The sequence below is a fragment of the Arvicanthis niloticus genome, chromosome 6 (genome assembly GCF_011762505.2).
Source record: "Arvicanthis niloticus isolate mArvNil1 chromosome 6, mArvNil1.pat.X, whole genome shotgun sequence".
Lineage (NCBI taxonomy): Eukaryota > Metazoa > Chordata > Mammalia > Rodentia > Muridae > Arvicanthis > Arvicanthis niloticus.
Window position 1 is genome coordinate 69445863 of NC_047663.1, and position 27474 is coordinate 69473336.

Here is a 27474-nt window from a genome sequence, read left to right on the forward strand (position 1 = left end):
GGGGCTCAGGTCGCTCGGGGGCGGTGCCGGTTCCCGCCCCCCACATCCGGGGGCCGGGCTGGGCGCTGGGGCTCGCGCCGCGCGAGTGAGTCAGGCCGGGTTTTCCCTCCGTCTCTGGGGCCAGCCGACGAGTGTCGCCCAGTGCGTTCTCTGCCCGCCGGTCCAGCTCCCGCGCGTGCCCGAAGAGCCTGGGAGAGAAAGGTTCGAGACTGAGCTAGGGACTGCAGCGCGCCCTGTGATCCACGGCGCCAGCATGGTAAGTGGGCAGGGCGGGTCGCTGAGGTCGTTCTCGGACACCCGGCGGGGGTGGCAGGATGCTGTGCTCTCCCCGGTGTCCTCTGCTCCCGCGCACGAGGCTGACCTGTAAATGCGCTTTCCATGGAGCATCGCCCGGGTCCCCGCGCCGCAGCTAGGAGGGTCAGGCGCCCTTGGCGCAGGAGTCAGACCTCGGCCTCCGCCCCCTGCACCAGCTCTAAGCAGGCCCCACAGACGGCTGGCGGGAGACCTGCACCCCACCCCGCCCCCTGGGTAGCTCCGAGAGCCTCCGGTAGGTAGTTCTGGGATCCCTCGCTTCCTCCACAGCCTTCCTGGGCGCAGTTCCACCGGGATGTCCAACCTGTCTTCTCTGCCGTCTTCCCGGGGATACCGTTCACCTGACCTCGCCCTCAGGGTACCCTCTTCCTGCCTCAGCTCCCCCCCCCCCCCCCGTCTGGTCCTCAACTAGGGACCTGCGAATAGGGGACGTCCCGAGGTCTGGGACCCTGTTTCAGTCCTGACTTTAGCCTTTGACAAAAGTAAGGACCGGGACTCTTAACCGTATTAAGAAGGGGGCTTGGGACATACCCAACCCAAAGGTACAGATTGGGCATGGTTGTCCTTGGGCGGGAGCAGAGGCGGGAGGCCCTCCTGGACCTGGAGATCAGCCTCCTCCCAGGCTCTCACAAGCTGGGCTTCTCTGCCGACTAGCTGCGTGTGGGTGTGTATGTGCAAGACTGTGAATGAAAGCGACCAGCCAGCTCCCGACACCGCCTAGCAGTTTCCTGAGCTCAGAGTCCCTAAACCAGTGCCACTTCCACTATTTCTTCTTCTTACCTCTTTCCCCAGGGCGGGCAGGAAAGATCCCTGGGAGGGGAGCGGGGTAGGTTCCATCCCGCTCAGCCTGGCTGTAGATGCCCTTGGGAGAAACAAGCATGGGGGGTTGGGCAGGCTACATAGACAGCAGAGTATGCTAGTGGAAGGTGACCCCTAGCTGGGACAGCTGGGTGTAGTATAGAGGGCTTTACTGTGGGAATCCAGATTGGGCCTCAGCGAGGGATTCCTTCTTTCAAGCCTCAGTTTCCCTAGGTGTAGATAGGGTCCTTTATGCGGGGCTCCACCGACTAATGCGGAGACGATGTGGCATTATGAAATAGAGGACTCAGGAACACTGAAGCACTGTACACAGAGCAAATGTGGATAATTCTGTTGAGGGGGCAGGGTACGCCAGTCACCCCCAGCGCCTCTCAGGCTGTCCCCATTTTTGGAGTTGGGACATTCCAGTGTCATTCCTCTATGGCAGCTGCAGGCACACCCCTCAGAAGGACTGATTCCCCCCCCAGCAGGTGGTGTGACCCTCCCCTGGGGCACTCTGGGGAGACCAATGGCTGTTTAGGTTGAACTGGAACTCCTGGCCACATGGAGGATGAGGGGCCCCAACCTGAAGGAAATGCAGTGAAAGCTGCCTTGGGGGGAGTCAGGACACTTCCTCCCGTATTGCTCAACGTGACCTTGGTCGCATCATTTTACCTCCTGAGCTTCTGTTTCCTCTGATGAAGAAAAAAAAAAAAAATTCACCTCTTGGGTGTGTTTTGAAGATGTATCCAGGGTCTGGTGGTGGGGTGCCACTGGGTATCACTGTGTACCGCTATTTGAGGCTTTCGGCACTGCTGGCTAATCCTGGGGGCAGAGGGACACAGGAATGAAGGGGTACTGCTGCGGCCGGCTGAGTAATAGTGTATATTCAGCTCCTTACAGAGCCCTGGGCATTAAGATAAACACCCTACTGTGGCAGCACTGTCCTAGCATTTGGTGGAAACCCCCCACTTTCTGCTCTGGTATCCCAGAGGTTGTAAGGCTCTTGCTAGCTCTCTCCTCCACCCCCCACCAAATCACAGGCCAAAGAGCCTGCACAGCTGCCCTGGCCCGGGCAGGCGATCCCGAGGCTCCTAAGCAACGGGAAGGGAGGAATGTGTGTGTGGGGGGGGAGGGGCAGAGGTAGGTTGGGCTCTAGGAAAAGGGTTTGTCTCCAGACTGAGACCTGGGGTGGCCTCAGCCCAGCAGGTGGGGCAGACAAGTGCTACGTGAGACCTGGTCTAGGTGGGTGGATGGTGGGTGACCTTGTATCAGCCGTATTGTCTGCTGTTGGACAGGACTGTCCTCACTCTGGCCTCGTAACATATATCTGTCTATGGGACCTATACCTCCACACTGTTCTCTGTCTGAAGCCATTTGGCCATTTGCACAGTTTGGCTCATGGCTACACTGGTTCATCCCCGAGACCTGAGACCCTTTAGTGGGTACCACGTAGTGTCAGTTGTTTCTCATGAGACTACAAGCGTCTGTCTGCACAGAGGAAAGCGAGGGTCTGTGTGTTTGGGGTGAGATGGGTATATCTGGCTCTGTCCCCAGCAGGCACACAGGACTGAACAGCTCACAAAGCTGGTTCTCCCCCCGTTTCCTCTTTGTCAGTTATCCTGACAGAGGTAACTGGGGAGGAGGACAGAGAGATGGCTGGAGACAAGATCTCCATTCTTTTTAGGAGCAACAGAATATTCCACGTACAATGATGTCTCTCTAGCTGGGTGGGCTTGTTAAGGCAAGGCCATGTTGAACAGAGAGATAAGGTGACCCAGGTCTAATTCTTTTGATTGTGGGTGACATCCTGAGTTCTGCAAGGCACTTGGCAGCCCTGGTGACCCCATGAGTCCTCATCCTGACCAGTTCTGTGACTTAGGCAGGTCATTCCATCTTTTTGAGTCTCCTTTATAAAAGAATACTGACCTAGGGGTGGCGGCATATGCCTTTAATTCCAGCATTCCGCCTCAAATAACCAAGATAAATAAATGAATTAAGTTTGAAAAGGAGGGATACTGAAGTCATAGTCTCCTTGAGACTCCTGCAAAGTGCCATGTGACTGTAAGAGCCCCAGCTACAGTAGTCCCTTAACCTGAAATCTCTTGTATTTACATAGCTTGTGATATCCCTAGAAGGGTCTCACTGTTCATATGGGGCTGGGCTGGGTGTCCAAACTCAGACTTGCACCCCACCTTGAGTGGTGTGTTACTCAGGAGTGGGCCACTACAGTTATTTATTGCCTAGGGTAGAGTTTGCTGTGGAGTGGGGGTGGGGACCAGGCTGCCTTCCCTCCCTCTCGCAGAGAATGCTTTGTCTTTCACAAACACAAAACCTGGAAACGGTTGAGGATGGAGCCTCCTAACCACCATTGTTTGGGGTGGGAGTGGGTGTCCCGGAAGCATATTGGGTGGGTGGTGGTGGGTATTCCCAGATGCAGCAGCCTGCCTGCCAGACATCTGCCTGGCACTGGGAGCAGCTGTATGTGGGTGGATGGGAAGCAGAAAAGGTGCCATTCACTGCCAGTTGTTTGCACCTACTGCATGCTGGGCAGTGGGTGTGGCACACACACCAGTCTCCTGAGAGTTGGGCCCCAGAACATGTGGGAGACTGTTCAGAAGTCTGGTCCCTTGGTACGGAGCTGGAGTGTGTGGTTAAGCTCAACCTTGTGTTCTGTGTTGACTGTGGCTCCAGGCCAGACCTGGACTACATGCCTGGTCACATATCTCACCCCCTGCTCTCGGCATCTCTACATGATAAATGCTGACTATTGTAGCTTTTCTGCTCCTGAAGTAGGCACAGCTCACACAAGTTAGGCATGGTTAAGGTCACAAGCTGCCAGCTTCCAGCCCAGGTTCTATGAACCTGGCTGGTGGTACCTAACAACAGAACACAGTGGCATTATAAAGCCTGGCTGCCTCTCTTCCCTCTGCCTCCCATCACTGCCTAGACCTGGACACCTGTTCCGGAAACAGAAGCCATTGTTCCTCCCCTTAGGCCCTTCCTGTGTGTATCACCATCCTTCCTCCCCTTGGGCCCTTCCTGTTTGTATCCCTCCCACTGTATCCCGCCTGCCCCCAACCTCCACGCACTCCAGATGTTTCCCTGGGGAACCTCTGACCCTTAGAGGGAAGAGGGGTTTCCCACCTAGAGAAGCCAGAAGAAAAGACCTCCTGCGTTCTGGTTCACTGTTCTTGCTCCTCCCCCATCCCCCAAATTTGCTTTAGAGCCTGTCAGAAATAAGCAAGGTCATGGGTCAGACAAAACCTGAGCCACCCTCTGCCCTTTGCTGGCTCATTTCTAGGAAGAAGGCCCTAGCCCTGCTACTTGAGGGCCTCGCCTCCCTGCCTTGCCTCTACATTCCAATTCAGCCCCCTGTCTGGGAGCTGTTCCTTTGGATGTTCCTGTGGAAGTCCCATTTCCTTTTCTTTAGACTTAGTCTGACGCAGTAGTCAATGTACCCTCTTCTTGCCATCCTGTGAATCCCATTCTGTTCACACATAATCTGCTTCTGATGGGCCTGGGCAGAGCGAGGAGCTTACAGATGGCAAGTGTCTAGTTTTAGTGTATCTGGGAACTTGGGTACTGAGTGTCCATCTGTCACTAATGGATCCTTCTGATTTCCCAGAATCAGCTGCTTGTGCCCTGTTGAACCTTCATGGCCACAACCTCAGGCCCTGCTGGCATTGCCATGGGCAGCGTAGGCAGCCTGTTGGAACGGCAGGACTTTTCCCCTGAAGAACTTCGGGCTGCACTGGCTGGCTCCCGGGGCTCCCGGCAGCCGGATGGGCTGCTCCGGAAAGGCTTGGGCCAACGAGAGTTCTTCAGCTACCTGCATCTCCCCAAGAAGGATGGCAAGACCACCAAGCGAGCCCCTCGGAATGAGCCGGACTATGCCACCCTCTACTACCGGGAGCATCCTCGGGCTGGAGACTTCAGCAAGACTTCCCTACCTGAGCGGGGTCGCTTTGACAAGGTGCATCTGCATTACAGAGGATTGGGCCCACTTGAGAGACTGTGATGCTGGGGAGGTCATCTGGGAGGCCCTGACCATGGGATAGGGATAGGGCAGACCGAGGTGTGAGAAGTCTGAAGCTTGACCACTGCCTCCCTGTGATACGTGCCCTGTATTCTCAGAGGGGATTCCCTTTGGGAATATGAGGTAGGCAGACAAAAGTGGCTAACCTTGCTCACACCTACACTCTCTTCCTGACAGTGCCGAATCCGTCCTTCTGTGTTCAAGCCTCCTGTGGGCTCTGGGAAAGGCTTCTTGTCCATGCAGAGCCTGGCAGCCCACAAGGGCCAGAAGTTGTGGCGAAGCAACGGCAGCCTGCACACTCTGGCCTGTCACCCACCCCTGAGTCCCGGGCCTCGGGCCAGTCAGGCCCGTGCACAGTTGCTTCATGCTCTCAGCCTAGATGAAGGTGGCCCTGAGCCCAGTCTATCGGACTCTTCCAGTGGGGGTAGTTTTGGCCGCAGTCCAGGTACTGGCCCCAGCCCTTTCAGCTCCTCCTTGGGCCACATTAATCACCTTGGAGGCTCCCTGGATCGTGCTCCAAGGAGCCCCAAGGAGTCTGGACCTCTGGCAGTACTGAGCTGCCTGCCTGAGCCACCTCCCCCCTATGAGTTCTCCTGCCCCACTACTGAGGAGGTCACCGTGTTGCCTGACACCTGTGAGGAACTCAAGAGGGACCTCGGTGACCAGGATGTTTCCAACCCCTTCACTCAGGTGAGGGAGCCCCTGCCCTGGAGTGGTCTGTCCCTTGCATTGGTAGGTGGACCAGATTAATCTCCGACATCTGGCATAACTTGAGGTAGGGACAAACCATGAGCAAGGTCTAAGCATACGATGATATTGGGGGCCGGTTGTGTGGTCAAGACAGCAGAGAATGAGACCAGAGGTTAAGCCTCTGATGGGATCCTTTCTCCCATGTGCTCAAAGAGAGAAAACATCAAACAAACAAACAAAAACCACCTGTAAACTGGCAGTATAACTCAATGGTAGAGTACTTGCCTAGCCTATGTGAGGCCCTAAGTTCGAATCTCACCACTGAAAAGAAAGAGACAGCTCACCTTAGCTCCTCTTCAACTACATGGAGGGATTCCATGTCCCAGGTCCTGCCTGGGAATTGTGTAGGAAGGAGGGGGACTGTTTCTGTGAGTTGTATGTATTAGTAACACTGTGGAGAGCCTCTTTGGGTATGAAGCACATGTGGTCAGGACTCTGGGTTCTGTGGCCTGTGCATAAGACATTAATGGTGGCAGGCTATGGGCACAGAGGAACATTGTTATTGGGAAGGCCAGGTCTGGAAATCTGAGCAAGACTGTACCCACTGCTAACCAGTTCCTGTTCCCCTCTGCAGGTGCTAGAGGAGCGCCAGCGGTTGTGGTTGTCTGAGCTGAAGCGTCTGTACGTGGACCGTCTTCATGAGGTGGCCCAGAAAGCTGAGCGCAGCGAGCGCAACCTCCAGCTGCAGCTGTTTATGGCTCAACAGGAGCAGCGGCGCCTGCGCAAGGAGCTGCGGGCTCAGCAGGGCCTGGCCCCAGATCCTCGGACCTCTGGTCCCCCCATGGAGGCTGACCCCAATGCCCGGCCAGAGGAAGAAGCCCGATGGGAGGTAGGACAGAAGGCATCACCTTCTGTCTCATTGTCCTGGTCCCATACTCTGTTCCGTAAAGCAGCCGGCCCCCAGTATCATACAGTGTTTGGCCCTTGCTCACTGGTTGTCCCTTCTCCCCAGGTGTGCCAGAAGACTGCAGAGATTAGTCTGTTGAAACAACAGCTTCGGGAAGCCCAGGCGGAGCTGGCACAGAAGCTGGCAGAGATCTTCAGTCTGAAGACGCAACTTCGGGGCAGCCGGGCACAAGCCCAGGCTCAGGACGCTGAGCTAGCCCGACTGCGGGAGGCAGTGCGCAGCCTGCAAGAGCAGGCACCTCGGGAGGAAGCCCCAGGCAGCTGTGAAACCGATGACTGCAAGAGCAGAGGACTTCTGGGGGAGGCAGGAGGCAATGAAGCCAGAGAAGGGGCCGAGCAGCTGAGGGCAGAGCTGCTGCAAGAGCGGCTTCGTGGCCAGGAGCAGGCTCTGCGCTTCGAGCAGGAGAGGCAGACTTGGCAGGAGGAAAAGGAGAGGGTGCTGCGCTACCAGCGAGAAATCCAAGGGAGCTACATGGACATGTACCGCCGCAACCAGGCACTGGAACATGAGCTGCGGGTGCTGCGGGAGCCCCCTACATCCTGGAGTCCCCGGCTGGAGTCCTCCAAGATCTGAGGCTAGCCAAGTGTGCTGACAGCAGGCATACTGTCAGTAGATACCCTGAGACGGCAGGCTCCTCCCTTGCACTGGTCTGGGGCAGAATCTGTAGAGGCCAGTTTAGGGATGGAAGGCCCACCCAGTGGAGGGCTCCAGCGGGCAATGGGATGGATGGGGTGCCTGCTCCAGAAGCTGTGGCAAAGTCTTGCTAGCAGAGAACCACACCCAGGGAGGGCCTAGCCCTGCTTCTAGCAGAGGGTGTGGCCCAGTAAAGTAGGTTGGAACCGTCCAAGCTTCAGCCCCAAGATGCAGAAGGGTGGGAGAGAAGGAGGGTGGCAGGTGACCTGGCCTGAGATCTTCCTCCATGAAAGGAGCCATGGGTGGGAAGATTGGTCTCCTCCAGAATAAAAAGCACATTTTCTATGAGGAGGCCTAGTTGATAAGATTGTCCTTGGCCTGAGTCCAGAGGCTCCTGGATGGTCAGTGTTCCAGGCCTTGGACCTAGGCTGTACTTCCTTCTGTGGTCCCAATAGTGGAAAGAATATACCCGGTTGCAGTCGCTGGTCTGATGTGTTGGAAAATGGAAGAATGTTATTCCTTCCATACCCCATAGGCCTTAGCTACTGTGTGTGGGCTGCAAGCGCTTTCTTCAACACCATCGGATGTTTGAGAAGAAACAATACCAGAGAAACCAGAGGATTGGTCGACAGGCATTTACAGAACATGAAGTGTTTTTCTGGTGGGATGTCTGGACCCTGGGTGCCCAGGCAGCTGCTGGGTTTGGAGCTAGCTCAAGACAGCTTCCTCTGTGACACGTAAAAGCTCCCGTGGGCTCTGTTACCTCCAGCTGTGGTGTGCTCCTCCCTCCATGATGTGGGGGCCAGAGGCAGGTGCAGGAACTATGTCATTTCCAGAAGCAGTAGAGGCCTGTGGGGTATTTTATTTTGCATTAGATCTGCTTTGTGCTCTTGAAAGGTCTGCGGAAAGAGTCCCTCATTCTGTACCTGGCCTCAGAGCTGACCTTTTAAATCTCTGCTTCCAGCTAAAGCTGATCCCAGGTCCCTGAAGCCCTCAGACACCCCTCCCTTAGCGGTGGCGTGTATCCTCTGGGCTTTGTTCCCCTTGGGTTAGCTGATACTTCCTCTTTGCCTACCACCTACCTTACCTGCCTTTTGTAATTTTTTTTGGAGTCAGGGTTTTGCTGTATAGACCTGTAGACCAGACTAGGATGGATCTCATTGTGTAGCCCAGACTGACCTGTAAGGACTCTGCTGCTCACCTGTTGGAGTTAGAGACCTGTGTTACACCTTAGCTTGCCGCCTTTCCTTTTCCTTGTGTTAGACAGGGTCTCCCAGTATAGCCCAGTCTGGCCTTGGACTCAAAATCCCCCTGCCTCTGCCGCCTAAATGCTGGGATTATAGGCCCGTACCCCACTTGGGCTCCCTTCCACTTGAGAGAAACCACTTGTTACAGACTGTGATAGAAATAGCTAGCTACTTAGCTACTACAGACTTATTGTCTGCCTGGTTTTATGTTAGGCACTTGTGGTCTTGGGGACACAAGGCAATTTCAGAGTGCTTCCCACCTCTGAGGGGATGGTGGGTAAATGCCATATTTTTCTTATTTTGATTTTTGAGACGAGATCTCTCTATGTTGCTCTTGTCCTGGAATTTAACATACAGACCATGGTGACCTTGAACTCACAGAGACCCACCTGCCCAACTGCACACAGCTATTTATTTGCCTCCAGTATCGTCCTTGTAACCATTTAAGAATCCTTTCAGAACTGTCACAGATCTCTTGATCTCGGTCCATGCCTGTGAGGCCTCTGAGGTTCAGCAAGTAGGTGCCTGGTTTAGATGACCAGCTGTGGCCTGTGACACCTGATCTGACGGATGGGCCCCACCTTTTTTAGGGTGGAGGATTGGGTGTGTGAGTTGTCTGGTGTGAAGATGCTGTGTTTATGATCTGTGATTGGCAGGTGTGTGTAGATGTGCTTAGGGGTGGTAGGTGTGTCCAAGGGGGTGTGTTTGGGGCCTTGGCCCTAAAAACCAGCTCCTGGGCAGAAGCCAGGAACACTTCCTGATGCTCTCCCTTCTATTTCTTCCTGACTGTTTCAGCCCTTTACAGTGGTCACACTAGGTAGACCCTGCATCCCAGATAGTCTTCAGGGAGTAGCTGAGACACATAGACCCACACCTGAACTCTGGTTCCCACCAGAAGTTGGGGTTAGACAAACTGATCCCCACAGATCATGATATCCACTTCCACGTTATAGGTCTCTGCAAACACAAGTCTCTGGGCTAGTAGGTCCTGAGGAGGTCTCCCCTAATAAGTCAATTGTTAGCCTAAAGTCTGAGTTACTTCCTCAGCAGGGCCAGAAGCCAGTCAGGCCAGGTGCCCATGTGCCCACCTTCTGGTGTACCCACTCCACAGTGTAGTACCCCACCCAGCAATTACGACCTGGGTTGGCCAGTAGAGCCAGCGGGGGTGGGTGGGCGGTACCAAAACTTGGCAGTGGTGCCAGAAACCAAGGCCAGGCCCAGATGTAGAGGGGGAGGGCTGCCCAGAACCAGATCTCTCGTTAGCTCATCCTTCCTTGGCAAACCAGTTCCCTGGTCCCCAAGCAGGCTGGGTGGCTCTGGGGCCAACTGGTCATAGAAGTCACTGTCACAACTACTGGAGAAGCCCGTCTCTGCTGCCTCTGGAAGACCCCTGGCCCAGCCAGTTTATGTGGAAATCTAGTGAGCATCTCACATTGTTCCCAGCTCTGTGCCTCAGATCCCTCTTGTTCACCCAATGTTTCTTCTCTTAGCCTGTCACTTAATGCCAGGAGCTTTCCAGGACCTTCCGACTTCAATGATCATGGCAGCAGCTCTTGGCTCTCTGGTCAGACAGCCGTGGGCTGTCTTGGCCCAAACCAAAGTTGACAGGAGGAGGAGATTGTAATTTCTGGAGCCTTTGGGGAATGAAAGAAGAGGGGGCCTGAGTAGGTCCTGCGCTTAACAGGGGAGGTAGCTTGGGCTCCCTTAGTGGAGCCCTGATTTCATGGTACCACATAGAGATAGCCAGCACTTAGGTGTTGCTTCTCAAAGGAAACTTTGCAGAGCCCCTTCACTACTGTCTCCCCTGGGTATTTCTACAGTGCTCTAACTCTTGGCTTGCCTGACTCCATTGGGCTGTGAATATTGTCAACGCTGGATTGTGACCTCCATTTTGCTTCAGACTGCTCTGGCTCCAACCCCTGAAGGTAGGGGTGAGAAAGGTAGATATGGAAGCAAGGTTGACCAGACTCCTCCACTGTCTAGGATGAATGACTTTAAGGTGAGGGCCTGGGGAATGGTTTGATGCTGAGCCATTCATGGGCACTAGTTCTAGGTCAGTGACACATTCAAGGCTCTAGCACTTAGTCACTATTGAGGCCATGGGTCAAATACAGTTCACAGGTAAGGAAGATAGTGTATTCTGGCGAATTCTGTTCTAGACAGCAGAGCCAGGCAGGGGATGCAGAGGACACAGGTCTGGAGAAATGGCTCAGCAGAAGAACCCTGACTACTCTTCCAGAGGCTCCAGTTCTATACCCAACACTTACAGAATGGCTAACAATCACCTGTAACTCCAAGCCCAGGGGATACAATGGCCCTCTTCTGGCCTCCACAGGTACAGACTTATGTGCAGAGAAAGCACCTACACACATAAAATACACAGTTTTAAACAGGACTGATAACCCAGACGATCTTAAATACAGTGCAGTGGGATCAACAGAGGCCTCCATGGTGGAGACAAGTCAGGAGAACAAAAAGAAAAGGAGGAACCTCTCTGAGACAAGGAGATTCTGATCATGAGGGGACGTTCCTCCAGGGAGGATGCAGGCCACATGGTGATGCTTCAGGAGCTGCCTTGTCTGTCACTGGGTGCTTAGCTCCTAATGGTCCATTCTGCCCACCTCACATTTTCACTTTTTAACAAGATTTTATTTTTATATGTGTGCTTCGCCTGAATGTAACTGTGCATCATTTATAGCCCCCAGTCTACTTTCTCAAAACACTTTGTAAGGCTTTTTTGTTCCCTTTTTTTTTTTTTCTCAAGTGAGGGAGTATTTAATCACAGCTCTTTTGTATATCACTTTGCACATTGCAAAACAAGAAAAACAATAGGAAAATAGTGTAGTACAATTATGTGGAAATCCAGAAATAAATCATATTTTTGCAAAAATCATACAGAATAAAGGGAAAGCCTATGGAAGGAACACAATTTAACCAAAGCTGTTTGGCTTGATTTCTGAATACGGGGCAAAATAAGCCACAAATTGCACTATTTTGTTAAATAAAATAGACATCAGAGTTTTTCCTGTTTGTGTGTAGAAGTCAAAGGTCAACACTGTGTATATTCTTAAATGGCTCTCCACCTTTTTTGGAAGAGGGGCTCTCACTGAATGTGTGGCTCACTAATTCAGCTATATGCTCACTAGCTATCAAGACCCAGGGACCTGCTGTCTGCCTCCCCAGGGCTTGCATTACAGGAAGGTTTTTTTTTTTTTTAATGGGCGGGGCAGGGATTGAACTCAGGTCCTGACGCTTGCATGACACTACCAACTGAAGTATCTCCCTAGCTTCGTTTTACTCTTCTTTTTGAATTAGAAAAAAAAAAAAAAAAATCCTAGGAAACTGGCCCAAAAGAAATAAAGAAACAGCTTTTGGTCATTCCACTTTGAAGCAATATCCTCCAACAAAAACCAAAAGTCCAGTCTGAACGAGGGAAGAGCAACAGAATCGAGCGAATAGGAAAACTCGTGCACAGGAAAAGTGCAGAATAATTCAGAACGCAAGGCCTACGACGTCGTGACAAAGGTTCAAAAGCCTAAATGTGAGCCGCTCCAGGTTCTGGTAGAAGCCGGCTTTGTTCACACCCTGCTTGATGGTGAGGCATCCTGGGAGAGGAAGTGGGAAAGCCTGGGGCTTTCTAGAAAGCTTGTGAGGTCCTGCCGGCTGGGGCTCGGGTTCTTCAGCTCTGGCTTTTCGCCCTAAGCAGAGCTCATTCAACTCCTCGCCCCCGCGACTTCCGCGTGGGGCTGGGACCACCCAAGCTCTGAGACACCGCCAGGCATCTCCAGGATGCTGGGGTCACGATGCCCCCGCGGGCTAGCTTCCCTCTTTGCGCCTCCCTCTTCCCTGCTGTGTTTCAGCAGGTTGTGAGCCACAGCTTCCTCTTTTATTAAGCAGAGAATGTTGGTCAGCTCCCAACATCTCTGTGCTCACTATGTTCCAGTAGCGATGAGGACAAAGTCCTGAGCCCAATGGAGCTTTTATTCTAAAAGTTGGGGAGGCGGAGATAGGGGCAAGAAAACAAAATCAACACATAAACACATGATTTCAAGCCAAGGCTGTAAAGAAAACAAAGCTAGATTGTGCAAGGTGGAGGAGGCGGAACGAGGAGGACAGCATAAATGTCTGTAGGGAAACCAGCAGGAAAAAAGCTGCCTGAGCCAAGCGGTTGGGGAGGCAGAGGCAGGCCGGTTTTTTGAATTCGAGGCCAGCCTGGTCTATAGAATGAGTTGCAGGACAGCCAGGGCTACACAGAGAAAGCCTGTCTCGAAAAACCAGAAAAAGAAAGAAAGGGAAAAAACCGGGGGGGGGGGGGGGGATCGCAAGGAGGACCCCAAGTGGTGGTGGTGCACACACCTGTAATCCCAGCACACAGAAAGTGGAAAGATGTTTCTCCATGACGAATTCAAGGCCAGTCTGGGCTACCGAAGACCCTTTCTCAAAAGATCAAAAGAAAAAAATTTTTTTAGTCCTTTCTAGTTTGGGGAATCAGCACCTCCTCTCCTTTTGGACCTTCGTCTCCCCCTCGCCCTACCCGACCCCTGCGCATGCCTTTCTTCCTTTCTTCTTTTCTTTCTTTCATTCTTTCTTTCTCTCTTTCCTGGCCTCAAACTCAGATCTGCCCGCCTTTGCCTCCCCAGTGCTGGAATTAAAAGTGTGTGCCATTACATCCGGCTCCTTCACCTTTTTTAGTTAGGGCAGACATACAACCCCTAAAGAGTTGCTATTCACAGAGAGTAGCCGGGCCGGGGGCTGTGGATGCATAGGGTTTGACCCCGTATGGACAAAAACAGAACTCTTAAAATTGTTTATGTGTGATGTGAATGTGGGGGCGGTTATCTGTACAAATGTGTGAAGGCCAGAGTAGGATTGGGCGTCTCGCTCCATCACCACTTTATTCTCTTGAACCTTAGAGCTCTGCTTTTTAGCCACATTAGCGGGCAGGCAAGAACAGGAATCCTTAAGTTTCTGTTAACCCCAGTGCTGCAGTTACAGGCCTGCGCCAGTAGGCGTGAGGCAGCTTTCTGACAGTATCTGGGATCTTAACTCAGACCCTCACACTTGCTTTGCAAGCATTTTTCCCGTTGCCTCAGGACTCTTCCTGTAAACATCATTTGCTAGTTCAAAAAGCATCACAGGAAATAATTATTGGACCATATACATATAATAGACTTCTAAAAATTTTATTTGTCGGGTGCTGAGGGTGGACCAAGGAACTTTCATGCACTTTACACAGCTAATCTCTCCCTCTCCCTGTCGTAGCACAGGCTGACCTAACTCACTTTGTATCCCTGGACGTCTGATCTTCCTATAATTATAAGATTATAAGCGGGGACCACAATACTCAGCTTTGTTTGTTTTCTGAACCAGAGTGTCGCTTTGTAGTCTAGACTGGCTTAGAATTCTCCGCGCTCATCCTGCCTCAGCTTCCCCTAGCACAGCCTGGACATTTAAGACCTAAGAATTGTGGTTGAGGGCTCGAATTATGCAGGTGCGCCAGCTAATACTTCCGGTAGAAACTCGCGACAACCCTCCGGTGGTTCTGACCCACGGAAACCGACGTTTGCTCCGGGTGGCCGGGACGGGGCGTCCCGGCACTGCGCAGGCGCCGACTGCCGCCTAACCCCGGCGAGCGATTCATTCGGCATTCCTTGCAAAGCCGCGGGCGAGACAGACGGTCTCCCCACGCTCCGCGACACCGCGCATGGGCGAGCCCGGACCCACCCGAGGGGCAACCGCCGCGCCTTCCGGTTCCGATGACAGCGGCGCCGGAAGCCGGCTGTGCTGCAAGACTAGGTGACAGCCTGCGGGCTCCGGGTCCCGGGTCCCGGGGTGCGGGGCGCCCCGACCAAAGCCTGGAGCAGTCGTCGGCCACACCCTCCAAGGGCTGGTGGAGACGCCCGGACTCAGACGTCCCGCACTAGTGCACCTGACTGGGTCAGAGGTAACCAGCTGTGGGCGGTGGGGTCCGGACAGGGCACTGCAGGAGGGTCTCTGGGAGGATAAGTAGGAGTTTGCCAGTCTTTTGCACTATAATGCGGGTGAAGTCCGGGTCGAGGCATACCCCTAGGGTAAATGGTGGGCTTTCCTGTCCTTTCACTTTTAGGTGAAGAAGTGACAGTGTGAAACTTCCTAATATTTATAGGGATATGATTTATTTGAGGGTAAGATACAGGGCATTAGATGTGGTTTGAAAAGATGACACTTGTGTAGAGACCTAAATAAGGAGCCAGCTATGGGAAGATGTGAGAGAGTGTTCCGGGGAGAGGAGAGAGGCATAAATCAACCGGATGTATCCTGGAACAGAAAGGACGGTGGTGGTAGAGCATGGCAAGCGATGGGAAGAGTCGTTGGGATGAGGATAACAAGGGAGTTTGTTTGGATAGAACTTTTGTTTTCCTTTCTGTTGTTTGTTGTGTTGTCTTTGAGACAGGGTCTCTTTCGGCCAGGCTAGCCTTGAACTCACAAAGATTCATCTGCCTCTGCCTCTCATGTGCTGGGGGGATTAAAATCATGCACCACCATACCCAACCTCAGATTTATTTATTTTCTTTGATGATGACGACGACAGCATTTCTCTACATAGCCTTGGCTGTCCTGGAATTCACTGTGTAGACCAGGCTGGCCTGAACTCATGGAGATCTGCCTGCCTCTGCCTCCTGAGTCCTGGGATTAAAAGTGTGAGTCACCATACCCAACAGATTTTTTTAAAACTTCTTATTTTTAGGTGTATGGGGACCTTTTGCCTTCATGTGTGTCTGTACCACAAGATGTAGTGGATGGAGAGCGCTTGAGGGTCTCTAGAACTGTAGTTATAGGAGGTTGTAGCTGCCATGTGGATGCTGAGAACAGAACCTGGGTTATTTGCAAGAGCAGCAAGTGTTCCTTAAACACTGAGCCATCTCTCCAGTCCCAGTAGTGTGAAGTCTTAACATTTCCTTCCTATCTCTTTGTACCCACTGGGAGCTTTTAATTCAGGCCTTCTTAGCCAAAGGCTAGGAAGTGGAGGTACTGTTTAGTCAGTTAGGCTTACTTGGCCCAGTGATGGACTAGGCCCTGCAGGGAGGGGGAGGATGAAATCAGTCTCCAGGCTTTGCTTAACTGGTAGTCCAGTTGGGGAGACACATCTGAAGAAGCAGTCAGGAGGATTCGGAAGTGTATGGAACTGACACATCAGCTTTGTGATGCAAAAAAGAAGGCTGCACAGGGGAGACTGATTCATGAGTAGAGAGGCCTGAGTTAGAGCCCAGAAACCCATGTCAGAAGGTGATGTATCAAATGTCTTTAGTCTAGCAGATGGATCTTTGTAAATTCAAGGTCAGCCTGGATTTCAGAGAGAGGTTAATTGGTGACCTTTTGGGAGCCAGAGGCTAACTTCAGTTGGCAGAAGTGTGAAGAGGGTTCTTGTGAAGTGAGTGTAACGAAATAAAAAAGTGAAAAGCAAGGGCTCTGGCCGGAGCTCAGTGGCTTAGCACTTGTCCAGCATATGTGGGGGCTTGGCCCTGAAAAATCAATAAATTGATTAAAAGTTAATGCCTTCCTGATGACACGTAATTCCAACTACTTGGAAGGCTAATGCAAGAGGATTCCAAGTTCAAGGTCAGTCTGGTCATTTTAGAGAGATCTTGACTTAACACAAAAAGCTGAGGTTAGAACAGGGCGGTGGGGGTGCTCGGCTTTAATCCCAGCACGCAGGAGGCAGGGGCAGACGGATCTCTGAGTTCCAGGCCAGCCTGGTCTACAGAGAGAGAAAGATCTGAAAACAAACAAGCAAGTGCACTTGGCACTAGGGTGCAGCTTAGTCGGGGTGGGGGCTTCTGGGGGAGTGCATGCTTGGCATTGAGGCCAGCGTGAACTATACGAGACCCTGTTTCAAAACAACTAGAAAGGATCATCAAGATGTCATCAAGATGTCTCAGTGTATGCCGGGCAGTGGTGGCGCACGCCTTTAATCCCAGCACTTGGGAGGCAGAGGCAAGCAGATTTCTGAGTTCGAGGACAGCCTGGTCTACAGAGTGAGTTCTGTCTCAGTGTGACAGATAATTGCTACATAGTCCTGGTGACCTGAGTTCAATCCCTGGAGCCCAGGTGAAGGTGGAGAGAACGGACTGCACAGGGTTGTCTGATCATGGCATGTGTGCCCACTTCTGCCCAAATCAAGAAAACAAATACATATTTTTTAATAACTTTATTTTTGTTTTGTCTTGTTTTTCGAGACAGGGTTTCTCTGTGTAGCCCTGGCTGTCCTGGAATTCACTCTGTAGACCAGGCTGGCCTCGAACTCAGAAATCCGCCTGCCTCTGCCTCCCAAGTGCTGGGATTAAAGGCGTGTGTCACCACTGCCAGGCCAGATGTGTGTTCCTTGTGCTGTGAAGCAGGGTCTCTCACTGAACCTGTAGCTCAATGAGTGAGCTAGGTTGGCTGGCCTATCTCTAACTCCCTAATTCGAGGATTCCACGCCTGGCTTCTTTTTGTGGGCACTGGGGATAAAGCTCAGGTCCTTCTATGGAAAGCATTTTACCAATGCAGCCATCTTCTCGGCCCCATTCCTCAGCTTGTATTTTTGGGGGTGGGGAGGGGAACAGGATACAGTTTCTTACTATGTAGTCCAGGCTAGCCAGGAACTAAAAGTGGTTGGTCTGCTTCTTCCTCCCAATCACTAAACTTAAAGGTATGCACCACCACACCTGGCTTTCCTCAGCTTTAAAAATGATGTATTTAGGTATTGGGAGTGGGCCTGACTGCCGTGGATGCATTGAGCAGTCAGGCAGCTTTGTGCAGTCCTCCCTCCCTCCACTTGTAGTTCCCACGTGGTACCCAGGATCATATTCAGGTCACCAGGCTGGATGGCAAGCATGTTACCCATGGAGCCATTGGCCTGGATCATCCTCAACTTTTTTGATAAGTTTCAAGGCCTCCCTCTGATGGTCCTGGTATCAGTTGGTATCTGACAAAGCTGGGCATTTTAACCACAATGAGATTCTGTCCTTGAGCCATGTTAATCTTTGATAAACTGTGGCTCTGTTTATCCAGACTCTCTTGACAGTCATATTTTTCTTGCCATCTTCCCCAGCTGGTGGTTTGTGCTTGCTCCAGTTAACTTCCTGTTGTCATAAGTGAGAGACCCTATGAGTTCATCCCAGTGGTACTCACACACAGCTGTCTTTTCTGGCTGGGACAGTGACCAGCTCTGTTGGTCTTGTGCAAAGTACTTAAGGAGAGGGCCTCTCAGCCTAGAGCCAGACAGCAGGCTTCCTTCAGTCCTCACTCCTCTACTCCCCCGCTGAGTGGCCTTGGGGTGTTTATTTTATCTTTCCCTGTCTCATTTTCTCAGCTGCAAAGTGGGTCTAATAACCATACGTACCTCATAGTGTTGTGAGAAGTGAATGATTTAATGGGTGAAGTCACTGGAGCAGAGCCTAGTGAACGAGCCTCTGGGGAATGTTAGTTATTACCGAGCAAAATTACTATATCATTTTAAATGGGAGTCCCTGTTACATTTTATTATAGCTGTAGAGTCTGACTTTGGGGGTGTGATTTCTCTGGACAGTGTGATCACAAATTTTAGTTTGTAAGATGGTGTCAGCCAGGGCCCAGCACTACTTCCCTGTCATTTGTCCCCGTCTGGGAGGGAGACAATGACTGTAGAACTGAGCTGGGAAAGCCAAGATGGGTGGTGCCTGTGGGACTAGGAGAGTACAGAGAGTGGGAAGATCCCAGGGTCACCATGGACACTGGCTTCTTGTGATGTCACTATTTCTAGTCCTGTGTGTGTGCAGAAGAGCTCCTCTGTTGCTGGCATTCTGAGGATTATCGGATTATCGTGTACTCCATGTTGCAGGCTCAAAAAGGGGCAGCAGAGTAGAGTGGAGGGAGCCGGAAGTGAGCAAGAGGTGGAATAGGTGTTAACTTTAGGCTGGGTTGCTGGCTCAGTGTTGCTTGCTATACAAGCACAAGGATCTGAGTTTGAATTTCCAGAACTTACATAAAACCATGTATGGTAGAGGACAGCTAATCCCAGCGTTCAGTTCTTCTGGTGAGATGGGAGGCAGAGTCAGGACAACTACTGGAAGCTCCCAAGCCCAGGGTAGCCTGGAATATGCAGTAGTGAACAACAAAGAGACCCTGTTCAAACAAGACAGAAGGTGAGGACTGACACCGAGGCTGGCCTCTGACCTCTGTGCTCACACTGTGGTATGCACATATGTGCCTATACTCAGACACATACATACATGCATACACATCATACATAACTACCATATACACCCTCCATGGCATAACTGAGCCAGAGAGCATCTGGTGCAGTGGGGAGGCAGGCCCCGAGGTGGTCACTTGGTGATCAGAACTAAGAGTGCAGAGGGAGAGTGGAGGACAGCAGGTAGGTCAGGCTAAGGCTAACTGCCTGTAACAACAGGGGGGTTGGGCTGGAGGACTCAACCATGGAGAGGACTCAACACATCCCACTCCAGGGCCTGGAACTGAGAGCAAGGGTTCTGGCTAGCCACATCCGAGGAGCTGTCAGAAGGCAGACAGCTGGGGAGGACAAGCAGCCCCCACCACAGGCAGTTATTCCCGAAACTGTACTAGAAATGAACACCCATCCTGCTTTCACAGCTTATCTCCCTGCAGTACATGAAAAACCAGTTCCACTAACTGAAAGGGAAGGTAGTTGTAGTGAATATATAAAAATACATGCAGTGTGAGCCTTGGCCGTTCTGACATGCAGCCTGCTGAGGATCCTGTGAGGCCCAGGCTTCCGAGTAAGAAAGGAACTGGGGGTTTGTCACAGGCTCAGTCTCTGAAGTGGGTGGCCTGTGGGACCTGAATATGATACCCAGAATCCTATAAAAAAAAATTCAATTCAAGTTGTTGAGACTGGAGCAATGGCTCAGGTGCACTTAGAAGGCCCAGGATTGATTTTTCCAATCCACCAGGTGGCTCAGAACTACCTGTAAAGGGATCCAGTACCCTCTTCTGGCTTCTGCAGGTATTTCACATACATGGTATACATATGTACATGAAGCAAAACACCTACACACATAAAATAATAAAGAAATTTAAGAAATGCTGGGTGTGGTGATTCATACTTGTAATTTCAGTATTAGGGAGCTGGAGCCGAGAGGCTCTCTGGTGCTCAGTGGCCAGCCAGCCTAACCCAGTTCAGACCAGTGAAGTGAAAGGCCCAATCTGAAAAGAAGGAGACAGCATTCTTGGGGATGATACTCCAGGTGGCTCTGTGCATTAGAAAGGGAGGCTGGAGAGATGGCTTAGTAGTCACGAGTTCTTGCTACTCTCGAGGACCAGTTGGTTCCCAGCTCCCATATGGAGCAGCTTTCCAGCTCCAGGAGAGGGGGAGGAGATTTGAGACCACCACTGCCTGTGGATCAGAAGTTCGCTTCTGACTTCCTTTGGTACCCCCCACACACACATAAGTATTACAAAGATAACAGAGCAAAAAGTTTGAGACAGTAATTTTGTTTTGTTTTTGTTTTCCAAGAGAGGGTTTCTCTGTGTAACAGCCCTGTCCTTGAACTCATTTTGTAGGCTAGGCTAGCCTTGAACTCAACAGAGATCCACCAGCCTCTGCTGGGATCAAAGGCATGCATCACCACACCCAGCTGACAGTATTACAGCTGACAAGGGATGCGTGACCACAACACAAAACAACTCTTCCTTGTTTTCGGGGACTGATTTATTATTATTCAGGAGGGGTGAGGGATCTGAAGAAATGGTATAGGAAGTGTAACACCCTACCCCTCCCCAGCCAAGACCCACGCTGCTCTGACCCAGCTGACATCACTAGGCAGAGGCCGACATGGAGCAGTGTGCGTGTGTGGAGAGGGAGCTCGACAAGGTCCTGCACAAGTTCCTGACCTATGGGCAACATTGCGAGCAGAGCCTGGAGGAGCTGCTGCACTACGTGGGCCAGCTGAGAGCCGAGCTGGCCAGTGCAGGTGGGTGACCATCCCCAGGGACCATGTAACCACAGGCTACTGACTGAGGGGTAAGGTCTTGGACATTCATCCCTAGGCTTCCTTGAAGGTAGTAAAGGAAGCCCTCGTTCCTTCAGAAAACCTGACAGAAATTATTAATTTACTTGAAATAACTAACATTGCCAGTTTGTTTTCAGTTAACTTTTATGTATTTTTTTTGGGGGGTGGGGGATGCTCCCAGGGCTTATTTCTATTGTAACATGTACCAGCACATCATACCTGCTGTGGCTGACTGATAGCCTGTTGTATGTAACATGTACCAGCACATCATACCTGCTGTGGCTGACTGATAGCCTGTTGTATGTAACATGTATCAGCACATCATACCTGCTGTGGCTGACTGATAGCCTGTTGTATGTAACATGTATCAGCACATCATACCTGCTGTGGCTGACTGATAGCCTGTTGTATGTAACATGTATCAGCACATCATACCTGCTGTGGCTGACTGATAGCCTGTTGTATGTAACATGTATCAGCACATCATACCTGCTGTGGCTGACTGATAGCCTGTTGTATGTAACATATACCAGCACATCATACCTGCTATGGCTGACTGATAGCCTGTTGTATGCATGTATGGGATTCTGTACCCATCAGTGGATGAAAATTGGTTTGTTTCTATTTCTATGCTATCCTGAAGAATGCTAGGAAGAGTTCCACACATGGCTTTCTGTGTTTCCATTTCTCCTAGAAGTGGAATTGCTGGGTCAGGGTAACCTTTGAGTTTAATCTTCCAGTTCACAGGAAAGCCTGCAGTACAGCCAGTACACAAGATAAATGAAGGCACATAGGTGCCAAGTCATCATTCACAGCAACCTGGACTTTTACAGCTGAGAAAATGAAGTCACCAAGGTCCTAGCTTGTGGCCTAGAGAGATGGCTCACCATATACAAGGCACCTGCTGATAAGCCTGATGACCTGACTCCCTGGGACCCACATGGTGGAAGGAGAGAAACTCATGGAAGGTGTCTTCTCACCTCCAGTATACATCATGGAACATATATGTATCATGCTTCATCCCCCAACCCCTATGCAACTAACTAAAGATATCTTCTTGTTTGTTTGAGATAGGGTCTTTCTACATAGCTCTGGCTGTCACGGAACTCACTATGTAGACGAGGCCAGCCTAGAACTCGGAGATCCACTTGCCTCAGCCTCCCAAGGGCTATGATTAAAGGTGTATGCTACCACACCCGGCAGTTGTTAAAAATCTTAAAAATAAGTAAACAAATGTAGTGGCTTGTTCAACATTGTAATTTCCAAGTCTCTGGCATCTAAGTACCAGGAAGCTGGTAATCCCAACATGCCTGAGTCAGAGGCAGGAGGATCTCTATGAGTTAGAGGCTAGCCTGGTCCATATAGTGAATTCCAGAGCAGCCAGGGCTACACAGTGAGATTAAAAAAATAAGCAGCCGGACCCAGACTGGAAGCAGGTGTCTAATTCTGGCGTGCAGGGCTGTCCCCTGGATCACCACACTGGCACATAGTAGGAAGCAGAAAGGCTGCTGCAGAGCTGCCCAGGATCTGCCTCCTGCTCCTGACACAGTCTTTTATCTCCACAGCTCTCCAGGGAACCCCTCTCTCAGCCACACTCTCCCTTGTGATGTCCCAGTGTTGTCGAAAGATCAAAGACACAGTCCAGAAACTGGCTTCCGACCACAAGGACATTCATAGCAGCGTCTCCCGAGTGGGCAAAGCCATTGACAGGGTGAGTGTGTGAGTGGCCCAGGCTCTAGGTGTTGTAGGAGTGGGAACACCTCAGAGCTAATGCACACTGGTTGGGCAGGAACACACATGAGTGCCTAAGTCACAAACCTGTCTCTCCTCTGTCAGAACTTTGACTCTGAGATCTGCGGCGTGGTCTCAGATGCTGTGTGGGACTCACGTGAGAAGCAGCAGCAGATCCTGCAGATGGCCATTGTGGAGCACCTGTACCAGCAGGGCATGCTCAGTGTAGCTGAGGAGCTGTGCCAGGTAATGTTGGCCTTGAGAGCAAGAGGGCACCTATCTCTTGCTGTTTATGATGGTCTTGCTTATGTAACCCAGGCTAACCTCATTGTTATCCTCCTTCCTCAGTCTCCTAAATTCTGGGATTAGGGTGTGGCACACCACCATGCCCAGCTCACTGCATTCACCTGCTAGTGTTTCAGCCAGTCCTTAACTGAACAAAACAAAGTTTTGAACAAAACAAAAGTTCTTGACTATTTTTGTTTTGGAATTCGCTGTGTAGGCCAGGCTGCTCTCAAACTCAGAGCTCCTCCTGCCTCTCAAGTGCTGGGACCACATCCTGTTTCTTGTGATTCTGAGATAAGGTCTGGCTGTGTAGACCAGTCTGGCCTCCAAACAGTCTTCCTTTTCCCTCTCAAGCTCTGGGATTGCAGCTGTGCCTGGGCCTCCTGCAGGCCTACTCACTGACATTCTATTTTACAAAGAAACTTGATCCCCCTACTACAAAGTAGGAGATAGTTCTCAGTGTTTCTGATAAAAAACAAAGTTACTGATTTCTAGTTAAGAGTCTGTTGCCTGCTGGAGCCAAAGCTTGCTCTCCTTTTGTATTTAGGGGGTTAGCAAAATGGCAAATAGTGGGTTACTAGGAGTCTGCCTTAATGTAATTAGGTGAATTAAAAAGTAATTTTCTCACTAGGCCATTGAGTGCCTGGCCTAGGGACTCTCTGCTGTCACAGGTGGCTGCAGTGATGATGCTTAGCCTCTGCGGACGGAAAGTGAACAGCAGGGGCTCTGGCTACTGGCACACCACAAGTCCTTGCCTTTCTCCAGCCAACCTTTGGCTGATGAAGTTTATTATGGGAAGAATTTTGGGGACACTGCCTTGCATCTTTCCCAGGAATCGACACTGAATGTGGACCTGGACTTCAAGCAGCCCTTCTTGGAGTTGAATCGGATCTTGGAAGCTCTACACGAGCAAGACCTAGGACCTGCACTAGAGTAAGGGTGCCCACTGTGCCCACTGTGGGGCTTGCCCATGGTCACCTAACCTAGATATGCCTGACTCATTCCATTGCACTGCACTGTTGTCTCTCCCCAGATGGGCTGTTTCCCACAGGCAGCGCCTGCTGGAGCTCAACAGCTCCCTGGAGTTCAAGCTGCACCGGCTGCACTTTATCCGCCTCCTAGCCGGAGGCCCGGAGAAACAGCTGGAGGCTCTCAGCTATGCTCGGCACTTCCAGCCTTTTGCTAGGCTACACCAGAGAGGTAAGTGCCCAGGGTGCTGGGGGTGGGGGGGTGGGGCTAGGCTTCAGCCTGTTTTTGGACATGTTAGGTGGCCTGTCTTTGTATCCACCAATGGTCTGTTACCAGAAAGATGGCTTCCCACAATTGAGAAACCTTTGACTGTCTTTTGCCTCTGAAGTGAAGTCCAGAGCAAAGGCACAGCTGAGGCCAGAAGACAGTTCAGTCTAGCTAGTTTATGTTAGTCATACTAGTGTAGGCTAGCGTGGCAACAGCAAGACCTGACTCAAGAGTTAAAGACCAGAAGATGAAATACGTATGATTTATTTATTATGTATATATATACATAATAAATACAGGTCGTCTACCTACATGTATGCCTGCAGAAGAGGGCATCAGATCCTATTACAGATGGTTGTGAGCCACCATGTGGTTGCTGGGAATTGAACTCAGGACCTCTGGAAGAGTGACCAGTGCTCTTAACTTCTGAGCCATCTCTCCAGCCCACAATATTTAAAAAAATAAAAATTATAAAACCAAGCAGTGATACTAGTTATTTGTATTTTGTGTGTGTGTGATACTGGGGGAAGGGGGGTTGAACCTCACTTTATCGATACTGCTTTACATACAGAGATCGATACATACAGGCTCAAAAAAATTGGGGGTGAATGGAGACCTTCTGTGCCAAGCAGAGACATACCTGTGATGTAGTCAGAAAGCTGGAGCCCAGGAAGTCTCACGGTCCTCCCTGCCTCCGTGTTGGCAGCAGCCTGTATGTAGGTAGATGTGCCCTCCTCGCACAGCAGAGGACTTTGCAGTCCTGTGGCTCCCTGAGGTGTGGCCCAGAGCTCTGCCTTCCCTGAACTGTCATCCCATTGTCTTGTAGAGATCCAGGTGATGATGGGCAGTCTGGTGTACCTGCGGCTGGGCTTGGAGAAGTCACCCTACTGCCACCTCTTAGACAACAGCCACTGGGCGGAGATCTGTGAGACCTTTACTCGGGATGCATGCTCCCTCCTGGGGCTTTCAGTGGAGTCCCCACTCAGTGTCAGGTACAACCAGCCTCCTGAGCTCAGCCTAAGGGAAAGGCAGGGAGGGAGACAATTGTACTGATCCTTCCCTGTGCTTTCACAGACCTAAGCCGGCTCACCATCTTTCCTTGAGATAGACACTTTTTAGTTAGACAGCGCCCACCTCTCCTGCACAGTACCCTTGGGAAACTACACTACTCTCAGTCGTGCAGCCACCCTCTCACAACTTCACTAAGACATCACTCCCCTGCGTGAGAGTAAGGAGTGCTGAGCCACAGCCGCGTGCTTGAGTTACTGCTTAACCTCTGCACTACATGGTCTCTGCTCACTTCACAGCAAGCTTAGGCTAGACCCTCTTACTCCAGCTTAGCAGGTAAGATGGAGCTTTCCCACGAGCTAACTTGTAGGCTCTTAAAGGAACAAAGAGCACCTAGATTGGCCCCAGAAAGTCACTTCACCATAGGTGACAGCTGTCAGTGTAGAGAACAGGCTGTACTTGCCTACATTGTTGTTGTAGAGTCAGGTCACCATAGCCCCTAGGCAGGATCCATTGGGCAGGGCTGTACTGTACTCACAACCTGAGGTTCCAGCCAACAGGTTCCCTGCTACCCACTCATCTTGAAATAGAGCTTTTTTAAATTTTTTGGTTTTTCTAGATAGAGTTTCTCTGTGTAGCCCTGGCTGTCCTGGAGTTCACTCTGTGACCAGGCTGGCCTTGAACTCAGAAATCCGCCTGCCTCTGCCTCCCAAGTGCTGGGATTAAAGGCGTGCGCCACCACTGCCCGGTGAAATAGCTTTTATAGATGTCTTTGCTGGCAGTCTCACTTTGTACCACAGTAATAGAGCTGGTTAGACTACAAGCAGGCTCTGGCCCTTTCAACTGAGCACTGTCTCCATCAGGAGCACTTCATCTGCTTGCTGATTTCTTTACTGGAGTTTTTCAAATTTTGGTGTACACCAGAGCAAAGAGTTGAACATACCTATCTATGTACATTGCTAGCGGCTTTTTAGGAGCAGCAGAGATGACTCGGGTTAAGGGCACTTGTTGCTCTAAGGGCCTGAGTTTGGTTCCTAGCACTCACATGGAGGCTCTCATTAGCTAGTTCCAAGAGATTCGACATACTCCACAGCCATGCATGTAGTCCACTCACATACATAAGCACACATTTGTACACAAAAATTAAAAACAAGGAATTCTCAAGGACTAATCTGCTTTCATACCACTTCGGAACTTTTGTCTCCAGTCCCATCTGGGACAGTGTGCTGGGCCCTGTGATCCCAGCTGATTCAGTCTCTGTTCTGTTCCTCAGCTTCGCTTCTGGCTGTGTGGCCTTGCCAGTGCTGATGAACATCAAAGCTGTAATCGAACAGAGGCAGTGCACTGGGGTGTGGAGTCACAAGGATGAGTTGCCGGTAAGACCAGGCTGGGGAGGTACCCTCAGAAGCAGGGGCTGGGGCCCACGGCTCAGATAAGAACTGTAACTCAGCCTTTTGCTGGCTTCCCCAGATTGAGATTGAGCTGGGCATGAAGTGCTGGTATCACTCTGTGTTTGCATGCCCTATCCTGCGACAGCAGACCTCAGATTCCAACCCCCCTATCAAGCTCATCTGTGGTCATGTCATCTCCCGAGATGCACTCAACAAACTCATCAATGGAGGAAAGTAAGTCCCCTGCCTGCTTCTGTCCCAGCCTGGCTTCCCTGGCCAGCTCTGAGATGTTCTTGCTTTTGCCTTTTCTTGCAGGCTAAAGTGTCCCTACTGTCCCATGGAACAGAATCCAGCAGATGGGAAACGCATCATATTCTGATTCCATGGAACATTCTAGAAGGTGTAATCACCCGTAGGCCTTTGTGGAGGGACTGGCTTCAGGAGACTGGATGCCTCTCAGACCAGCATTATTACCAAGAGACTCAACCTGCCTAGGCAGAGGCCAGGGAAGGCCATGAACCAGTCTATGCCTCCTTACCTTCAAGGGAATGGCTACTCTGTTCCTGCTGTCTTTCTGTTTACACTTGCCCCTGATGGAGCAGCAAAGGCCTTGGCCATCAAATGCAGACATCTTTCTACTCCAGATGTGGCCCACCTCCTCCTACATACAGTCTCAACTGTATCTACCCATTCTCTACTGTAAATAGCCCGTTAGAACTGAATGCTGTTTTATAACTTTGAGCAATATATTCATAACCCTTCTCCTTATTGCTGGCTAGGCTCGAGTTTCACTGACCAACGACTGCATGCCTTGTTACATATATAAGCAATTGGCCATGGTCTGGTGGCAGGAGCTACCAAACCATAGCCATCTGGTTGGGGAAACCCTAGGCTAGCAGAATGTTTTCCCAGGTATTAAGACCTTACTAGTAAGCTGTTTGTTCTGTTCCGGTGAAAGCTTATAGTTCCAACCAGTTTGAGACCTCTAAGCCCAAATTTACCTGATTATTCCAAGATACTTCAACTTGGTTGCTCTGCATCCTAATTCGGTGTGGGGCTTTAAGTCTTGTCAAGTGGGAGGACTTGGAGTTTGTTTTTTATGTGTGGGGGTATATTCTTACAAGTATGCCTGCCACCTGGTGCC

At 51.1% G+C, this 27474-nt stretch overlaps 2 protein-coding genes across 3 annotated transcripts; both read left to right on the top strand.

The window, feature by feature from the left end:
• Nucleotides 1-90: 90 nt before the first annotated feature.
• Nucleotides 91-7788, top strand: N4bp3 (NEDD4 binding protein 3). The gene is made up of 5 exons (XM_034505129.2): nucleotides 91-256; nucleotides 4739-5086; nucleotides 5327-5839; nucleotides 6474-6728; nucleotides 6852-7788. Exons 2-5 carry the CDS (start codon nucleotides 4769-4771, stop codon nucleotides 7377-7379), a joined length of 1614 nt encoding a protein of 537 aa, XP_034361020.1. The 5' UTR covers nucleotides 91-256; nucleotides 4739-4768; the 3' UTR covers nucleotides 7380-7788.
• Nucleotides 7789-14349: 6561 nt separating this feature from the next.
• On the top strand, nucleotides 14350-27098 carry Rmnd5b (required for meiotic nuclear division 5 homolog B). Of its 2 annotated transcripts, none has more exons than XM_034505131.2 (10): nucleotides 14350-14630; nucleotides 20451-20640; nucleotides 22245-22390; nucleotides 22516-22656; nucleotides 23528-23628; nucleotides 23729-23895; nucleotides 24758-24923; nucleotides 26213-26315; nucleotides 26410-26564; nucleotides 26646-27098. In XM_034505131.2, exons 2-10 carry the CDS (start codon nucleotides 20502-20504, stop codon nucleotides 26707-26709), a joined length of 1182 nt encoding a protein of 393 aa, XP_034361022.1. In that variant the 5' UTR covers nucleotides 14350-14630; nucleotides 20451-20501; the 3' UTR covers nucleotides 26710-27098. The 2 variants fall into 2 exon arrangements, with proteins under 2 accessions (XP_034361022.1, XP_034361023.1); XM_034505132.2 differs by having other exon boundaries at nucleotides 14442-14630; nucleotides 20490-20640.
• The last annotated feature ends 376 nt before the right edge of the window (nucleotides 27099-27474 follow it).